We start from the raw sequence: 9545 nt of genomic DNA, 5'->3' as shown, positions 1-9545 counted from the left end.
AAAAACAATTTTGGGGCCTCTTAAAACCAGATACAGTCATTTGGAAAATGCATCATATGGAGCATCCATTTTGCCTGATGCACCACAGATGACACAAGTGCATTTGTTACCAGTTCAAATAGCTGAAAAGTCACTCACCTCACCTGCATCAACCTTGCAAGTATTTGTGTAACACATGACAAACACGAATGTCATTTATGACATGTGACTCTGTCAGAACTAAAATCCTGTGAAAGCCACTTCTTACTAGTGTATGATTTGTTACTCCCAGTAGTGACAGTGAGTGGACCAGTGACTGTACATCAATATGCACCACAAAGAAAACATCAACAAATAACACTCTAGAAATTTATTATCAAACACAACTAAGCTCATGAAACTAGCAAAGTAGCAGCACAAAATGTAAAGAAAATCACATTTAATAAATACAATTTAGAAACATCTTTCTTTAAATTAAGTTCAAAATACTGGGAGACAAACACAAACAAAAATCTCAACAGCACACTTACAAACCATCATAACACGCAGTGACGTGATCTCGCTGGACACAGTCCACACCATGAGAGTTAAGGCAGCTTTGCTGCCGACCACCTGCTGGACAATGTGGGTCCATTCCTGTGCATTTTCATGTGGTACTCAGGTTCTCCGAGAATGGAAACTAGTTCTTTCCCAGACTTCAATGTTGCACATTAGCATGTATTCATGAAGTTGTGAGAAACTAGGAAGCTGGTCATAACAAAGACGGGAAGAATAATTCAGACATTTCATAGAAGCTTAATTTGGAATACGTGGCTTTGCCAAAGAAAGAAAGACAAATATTTTAAATAAAAATTTCAGGGTTAAAAAAAAGGAAAAAGATCAGTGGGAGGAGGTAAGAGAAGAAAGAAGGAAACAATCTGCATGGACTATGAACTGAGTTTAGGTACAGCTTCAACTCCTTCCCGCCTAACATGACGTAAGCCTGGTTAACTGAGGTAGACTCTGGAAATAACATGTGCAAAGATGCAGGTTTTTCAGAGGGCAACAGTCATTTCAGAGGTTGTAAAACAAAAGTGCATTTTATAGTTTTGAGCATAAAATCAAGTGAGATCCCTTTTACTGGAGGAAAACCTCTATGTTAATTTCCTATTTGTTGTGCCAAATTTCCAAATGTACAAACTATACACTGCTGGTGACAAGGCAGTATCCAAGTTATTTATATACACATATAAAATAAGGTCAGTCAAGGAATGAGAAAGGTAAAATAAAAAGAATTAATTTTATGACATTAATATTTTTTTTCTATTTTATTAATGAGTCACCTAGACATTTAGAAATATTTAAGCTAGAGTTGTCTGGAACCTAAAAATCAATTAAAAATTCAAAGAATTATTGTTAATTTGTGAATGTTTACAAATATAACTATTATCTTAGGGATTTTATTTTTTAAATATATATACAGTTTCCACATTAAGAAATAATACTAAAAGCAATGTCTAAAAAATTAACTAAGTATAAAAATCTAATTAAAAGTACAAATAAGTAAACACAATCATTATAACAGTTTTTAGCTTTTTCTGCAAAAGTAATTAATAGAGATGAGAATGAAACATTTGAAGTTTATCTTTATCCCCTAACATTCCCTCCAACTGTAATTCCTACTTTTCTATTGTGACAGATTCTGAGATTCACATAAATATTATGTGTATCACAAATTAAGTAGTATGTAAAGAATATTATACAACCAGAAAGTTAAGAAATTAAAATAATTACTATTGTTACAAGTTAAAGTGGCCGTTTCTTGGAAAAAGCAAGCAAATATCCTTAATGCTTTCAGTAAGGTCAAAGGAAGAGTGGGAATCTACTATTACACAAAAAAGACTCAATAGTCAAGACAATACTGAAGGAGCCAGAGCCCACACAGTATGAAATGCCTGCCTAAGTCCTTCACTGCATCTCAAGTTGGGGTTGGGGAGACAGAAACATAACCATGTCACATGATTCATTTTATGATGCACACAATGAATTCAACACAGAAACTCCTTGGCAAAAATTCATATAAACACAAGCTGCTCCAAACCTAAAAACTACCAATAATTTCATATTCAATAGTCAGGCTACATGTAACAAAGTGAAAGAGTGACAATAATATTGTATATCTGGGTTGTACACACACATTTATTTTTCCTGAGGTATCTGTATGTTTGTTCATAGTAGATTCATAAGACACTTGCCTGCTCACTTTTTGAGTAATTACTGATTTCAGCCTTTTTTTTTTTTTTTTTTTTTGTATTTTTCTGAAGCTGGAAACGGGGAGAGACAGTCAGACTCCCGCATGGGGAGAGACAGACTCCTGCATGCGCCCGACCGGGATCCACCCAGCACGCCCACCAGGGGCGACACTCTGTCCACCAGGGGGCGTCGCTTTGCCGTGACCAGAGCCACTCTAGCGCCTGGGGCAGAGGCCAAGGAGCCATCCCCAGCGCCCGGGCCATCTTTGCTCCAATGGAGCCTTGGCTGCGGGAGGGGAAGAGAGAGACAGAGAGGAAGGGGGGGGGTGGAGAAGCAAATGGGCGCTTCTCCTATGTGCCCTGGCCGGGAATCGAACCTGGGTCCCCCTCACGCCAGGCCGACGCTCTACCACTGAGCCAACTGGCCAGGGCTTCAGCCTATTTTTGACAGTCAAATATATCCTAAAAACTTCAATCTTGGGAGTACAAATGAAGCCCCAAATTATGCAGCTAGACCACGTATGTGTCCTCTTCCAAGCTATCCTGGCATTTCTAGAGACCACAGTCCGAGCCCAAGTAGGTTTGTCACTCTGCAATACCTATAAAGTGACTGACCAGAAGACAAAGTCTGTGATGCCACTGTCTACTGTCAACCTGCATTACTAGAAGGTTTCAGCCTACATTAAAGGACTACTTGTCTAGTATATTTCATCAATATTAATTCCCTTAAAAATGAAATATTGAGAGCAAAATACTTACAAACAACATGTAACATGTTTACATGTTTATCATAATTACATGTGGACATGTTTATAATAAACATAGCTTAGGAAATGACAAAAATGATTCAAAAAATAGCCTGATCTGTAAGTTATATTGTTCTAATAAACAGCTATCAGTTCTAACTTAAGAACAGATTTAAAGAGACAAAAAGAGAAAACCTTTTAACTATTATCTTTCTAAAACATACCCAGATTACTGTGCCTCTCCATTTATGACCTGAATTCATTTAATTAGTTGGAGCCAAAGCTATACTGTGCAATATGGAAAGTACCCAGTCGGATCTGTGCTGTCTGGTCCAACTCTGTAAGCACAGAACTCCCACCCAGGCTCTTTTACACAGTAAACTCCCAAAGCAAGTCTGCTGAATGCACTATCTGATCAGATGTCTGCAAGACAGAACTGCAAAACCTTAATCCTACACTGTAGTGTTGCAGAACCCAAAATACTCATGCTTTCAGATGAATTAGAGAAACCAAACTTCTCTAATTTGATAATGCAGCATAGGAAAAAGAAATAAAACACAACACTTTAATTCTAAGTAAAGCAACACACTAGCAATGAAGATGGTTTACATACAATACACTGCCAAGGCTAGACAGAACACCTGAGGGGTTTCCACAAGGTGGTTCTAGGGGCTGAAGATACACAGAGCAGTCACCATGCACTAACAGAGCAAAGTAGTAAACAAAAAAATTAAAAAGCACATTGACTCACTTTACTTGGTAAGATAACCTTTCAGGAAGCTTGTGTATCCAAATACTGCTTAACTAATAATGTTTTAAATCACAATTACCATATCATTATCCATCAAGAATTTAAAAAAAATTAAATGCATGCCGAGACAAGTAACACAAAACCTAGATAAATGGTCTAACTAATCAGCTAAAGTACACAAACAAGGTATAGCAATCAAAGCACTAATGTTTTAGGACTTCAGGAAAATATGTTATTGGATGCAATAGTTTGCAAGATTATCTTAATGGGATTTCTTTAGTTGAAAATGAAAGAAACATGTCCCATATGAAAGAACAGAAGAAAACTCCAGAAAAAGAACTAAACAAAATGGAGACAATCTACTAGATGCAGAGTTCAAAACACTGGTCATAAAGATGCTCAGTGAAATTAGGGGAGGAGTAGATGAATTTAATGAAAACTTCAACAAAGAGAACACAGAAACCATAGAAAAGAGCCAGTCAAAACTGAAGGATACACCAACTGAAATAGAGAATATTTTTACAGGGAATCAACAGTGGAGTAGTAAAGCCAAGAATCAAATCAGCAATTTGGAATATAAGGAAGCAAAAACACCCAATCATAACCCCAAAAAGAAAATAGAATCCCCCCAAAAATGAAAACAGTGTAAGGAGTCTTTGGGACAACTTCAAGCATACCAACATTCACATCGTTGAGGGTGCCAGAAGGGGAAGACAGGAGCAAGAAATTGAAAACCCATTTGAAAAAATAATGACAGAAAACTCCCCTAACCTGGTGAAAGAAATAGATATACAAATCCAAGAAATGCAGAGTCCCAAACAAGATGAACCAAGAGGTCAACACCAAGACACATCACAGTTAAAACGCAAAAGGTTCAAGACCAAGAGAGAATCTTAAAAGCAGCAAGAGAAAAGCAGTTAATTACCTATATGGGAGCTCCCATAAAACTGTCAATGGATTTCTCAATAGAAACTTTGCAGATCAGAAGGAACTGGCAATAAATATTTAAAGTGACAAAAGCAAGAACCTACAACCAAGATCACTCTACCTAGAAAAACTATTATTAGAATTAAAGGACATATCAAGAGCTTCCCAGAGAAGAAAAAGCTAAAGGAATTCATCACCACCAAACCAGTATTACATGAAATGTTAAAGAAGAAGATAAAACCAGGTAAAAAATATGAACAATAAAATGGCAATAAATACGTATCTGGCAGCAATCAAATCTAAAAAACAAATAAATGAGCAGAACAGAAACAGGCTCAAAGATACAGAGACCATTTTGATGGCTGCCAGACAGGAGGGAGGTTAAGGGGGTGTTGAAAAGGTGAAGAAATTAAGTAGTACAGATTAGTAATTAAATTATAATCATGGGGATATAAAGTACAGCATGGGGAATACAGTCAATAATATTCTAATAACTATGTAAGGTGTCAGACCATATTTATTGGGATGATCACTTAGCAGATTATACAATGTCTAATCACTGGGTTGTACACCTGAAACTAATATAATATTGTATGTCAACTGTAATAGAAAAATAAAAAATAATTTAAAAATAAAAAATATATAAAAATAAAAATGGACAGAAGAAAATGAATAAAAGGAACCCCTCATCTCAATTTTTATGATGGAGTAATTTAATTAAAATAAAATCATGATTTTAAAATCTAAAAATAATTATGATTTAAACTTCTATAATCTATGCATCAGAGAAAAGGAGGGTAATTATAGCATTAGATGAATACTGGAGTTTATAGTCACACTTAAATTATCTGAAAATTACATAGTTCTTAGTAACAAAAAAATCTCTTAAGATACTAAGAGGTTTTTTGTTTTGTTTTGTTTTTAATGTCTAATGAGTTATCTTATTTTAAGTTTTAAACTAGTAGATGTTCTCCAAAATTGAGAATTCAGGATATCATCAAATACAAATTTAAAAGTTTGACCACTAAAGCATAGGTTGCCCAATCAAAACAGGATAAATGTAATTTTAAACAAATGTAATTTCTATCACAAGAAGGCTCACTCTACTTGTAATTAGATACATGCCATCTACTTTTTCTGGCCTCTTTGTCTAATTCCTGCTGAACTTAATGAGCACGGCAGATTTCTATCTAATCTTCTTACCATGTGTAAAAGTTCTCAACCTTGACAAAGAAAAATTTAAAAATTTTAAAATGAACATCATGCATTATGTACAATGTTATTTTGTTAAACAAGCTGTCTGGAAAACTATAAATTGTATTGTCTGTTTTGCATTAGCTACAAAAGAGTAGACTTGTTCAGAATATTAAAGTATTTATTTAGTTATTGACTTTAGAGAGAGAGTGAGAAACATCAATTTGCTGTTCCACTTAATTATGCACTCATTGGTTGATTCTTGTATGTGCCCTGATTGGGGATCGAACCCACAACATTGGTGTATCAGGACAACACTCTAACCAAGTGAGCTACCCAGACAGGGCAAAGTATTTATTTAGAATATAAAAGTCAAATTAAACCAAAATCAAACAATGTTACAGCTGAAAAAAATAACGAGTTTATCTGTTTGACCATATTGAAACAAACTTAAGAGGTCTAGAATGAAGAAGTGCTTTGTATCATAATATTCTCTCCACCCTTCTAATATGAAATATGAGAATAGGTAAAAAATATGAATACTAAATACCAGAAAAACAACCTGGCAAAATGGCTTTAAAAAAAGCATGAAGATATTCTTACCTAGAGCTCAATACATGACTAAGGAACTAATAGAAGAAATGGTGGGGGAAGGAAAGGTAAAAATTCAAATCATAAGATAGACTCTAACAATAAATAGCTAAATTCTAGAGTTTGAACTAGCAAATTCATTATTTAATCCAAAAGTATTATTCTTAACAAATAATAAATCTGACACAAACTCAGTTTTGATGTTAAAAGTCAACATATATCAATCCCTCACATTTAGAGCAAAGAATAGAAAAACACAACAAATGCAAGTGAGAAATAGAGGTCCTTCTGAATCTTTTGTAAACAGGTTTAAGCAATAGCACACTGATCCCTTCTCCCACCGCCCTGACACCAGGTTCCAGGTGTAACACTAGGTGGGAACGTGTGGGACATCAGCACAGCCAGGTGACGGGAACCTTTGGCTCTCTATATAAGCCTCTCTTCTCTTTCAGCTACATTTATACTTTGTCGATTTAGGTTGTTTGCCTTTAAGTGAAAATCTCTCCAATGACAAGTTTCAAACCTATTTTCTTTAAATGCAGAAATTTCTTCACATTTAATAAACAAAAATACCAAAAATGGAGGAGCTAAAAGAAATTCAAGCAGATCCAAATTCAACCATCCATTTTTCATACTTTTCCAAATCTGCAGCAGAGACAGACTTGGCAATTTTCTTAAGAGCCAACTCAAAGTCTCCTCTGGTAACAGGCATCTGAAGCTCCTCCTTAGAAAGTGCACGGATCTCTTCCGGACTTAAGCCATTGATGCGCCGTCTCATTGCCATTAAGGATGCATCCCTAAAATCATACCAAAGTTGCTGAATACAGATCGTTGCAAATGCTATAAACACTTTCAGTTGTAACAAAGGGAAAACATTCAAAAGATCATATTATATGTTTTGATGCTGCTGCACAGACTTTTCTAGCTCAGAGACATTTTGAGGGTTCAGAAAGGTTAAAACAGAAGGCAGAAGACAACATAAAATGTCTGGTTAATGAATTCTAAGAGTCCATGCTGGGTTCAGAAAATACTGAATTTTTCCCACTTGTTCCCCAAAGACAGCCAAAAAGTTTAGAAAACTGAAGTCAAATTCTGAAATACTGAATTGTACACCTGGAAATGAACATATGGCTAAATGTTAAGATAACTCAAATCTTATAACGGTTTGTCTACAACCTAATTAGAGGAAAAGCCAGGAACCTCTCCCTCTAGAACATGAATTTATCTGTACATACTGAATTTGAAATTCCTTATACAGAGAATTTATAGGCAACTAAAGGGATAAAAAAAATCTGACCTCCCCAGATCCTCTTTTCAGATCCATTCTGATCACTTGTAAATCACTATGAAGGTTTCAAAAAAAATGGACAATTAGTGCTCATGAAAAAGCTATTAGGCCCTGGTTGGGTAGCTCAGTTGGTTAGTATCCTCTTGATACGCCAAGGTTGTGGGTTTGATCCCCAATTAGGGCCATATAAGAATCAATCAATGAATGTATAAGTAAGTGAAAGAACAAATCGCTATTTTTATCTCCCATTCTCCAGCCCCCCTTTCTTCTCTAAAATCAATAAATTAAAAAAAAATGTTTTTAAAGCTATTAGGACAAGTCAATCAAAACTTCAAATTTTTATATATATTACTATAGTGATAGTAGAAACTATTATGGGCTAATTGTATGTCACTAAACTTAGATGCCCACAGAAAGAATACCAGTAGAAAAAGTCAGAAAAATAGATGTTGAGGTTTTAAAGAAAGGCCACTGATGTCAATTTAAGTATTATTAGAAAAGTAAGAACTGAAAGAAGAGAGTCCTCTTCACTGAGTGATATAAACTGTCTAAAAATTACGGTATCACTAAATTGAAAGGGAAATTTATATATTTATATATATATATATATATATAAATACATATGAATGATATTATTTTATGTTGATGTGGCTAGGCTCCAATTAGGACTAAATAAACCTGAGGTTGTCAAAGTTATTATAAAGTTAGACACAATTTTTAAAAATAATTTTTATTATTATTTTTTTTTAGAGAGGAAGAGGGAGAGAGAAAGAGAGAAACATTAACTTTTTGTTCCACTTATTTATGCATTGATTGCTTACTCCTTGTATGCTCCCTGACCTGGGATGGAACCCACAACCTTGGCATGGTGGGACAATGCTCTCACCAACTGAGCTACCTGGCCAGGGCTTCAATAATTTCTTAAAAATCACAGGATAGAAAGGTGTCCATATTGTTATGTAATTATTCATCGAACAATGGACAATGAAGTTATATGTAGAAAAAAACAAGACAAATGGGAAATCATTACAAGGAAATGGGTGGCTGCTCTCACACTGAGGGCTAATAACTACACTAACTTTCAGACCAGTCCTCCTGCCAAATCGATGACTAAACTCTAAGGTCACAAATCATTTTTAAAGATACCTGCAAACATTAGTTATATCAGCACCAGAATAGCCCTCGATCTTCTCTGCTATATCCTCTAGTTGAATATCAGGATCCAATTCAACCTCACGAAGATTGATCTTTAGAAGCTCCGTTCTTCCTTTTGCTGTTAGAAAATTGTTGCTATTGTTAGATTTTTTTTAAATAAATTATTCTGATGAAAAATCACATATTAACATTAAGGAGAAGAAAGAGAGCCAGTAACTGTTAGTCCGCTAGTATTACCAATTCACTGCATGGCTCCTGGAATCACTTACCTCACTATGTGCCCTGGCTGAAATAACTAAAAACTGAAAGAAACAGAGTTTTCCTTAAAGACTGTGAAGACACTTGCTATGAGAACAATGACTCTGAGATCTTTTTATTAAAAAAAATTAGTATTCGATAACCATAAATGATTTTAGTTAAAAAAAAAAGCCTAAGTTTTATAAAACTTAATTGCACGGAGTGTGATTCCTATGAATTACTTTGCTCCCTTCTTCAGTATGACACAGAAAAAACATTAGTTTTTTTAAAACTCCAATTTTCTTCTTCTGAAAAGTAGCAACTGTCACAAAATGCTTATAAATGTATATTTTACGTGAAAAGACAGCCCACAGACATTTGCTGTCCCAGTATGATTGAAATGATAAATGCACATAAACCACAGAATTTTAAAATAACCGGTCATG

At 34.8% G+C, this 9545-nt stretch overlaps 1 protein-coding gene across 5 annotated transcripts in view; it reads right to left on the bottom strand.

The window, feature by feature from the left end:
- Positions 1 to 334: 334 nt before the first annotated feature.
- The window catches only part of KATNAL1 (katanin catalytic subunit A1 like 1), a 119316-nt gene continuing 110105 nt past the window's right edge, over positions 335 to 9545 (bottom strand). For all 5 annotated transcript variants that reach the window (XM_066258921.1, XM_066258920.1, XM_066258919.1 and 2 more), the window contains 2 exons: positions 8854 to 8980; positions 335 to 7216 (listed from right to left, as the gene is read on the bottom strand). In XM_066258921.1, the coding sequence (XP_066115018.1) occupies positions 7018 to 7216; positions 8854 to 8980 (326 nt within the window). In that variant the 3' untranslated portion in view covers positions 335 to 7017. The remainder of the gene's footprint in view (positions 7217 to 8853; positions 8981 to 9545) is intronic.

Source organism: Saccopteryx bilineata, chromosome 2 (genome assembly GCF_036850765.1).
Source record: "Saccopteryx bilineata isolate mSacBil1 chromosome 2, mSacBil1_pri_phased_curated, whole genome shotgun sequence".
NCBI lineage: Eukaryota > Metazoa > Chordata > Mammalia > Chiroptera > Emballonuridae > Saccopteryx > Saccopteryx bilineata.
Note: the sequence above shows the minus strand (reverse complement) of the source record. Positions and strands in the feature narration are given on the sequence as shown.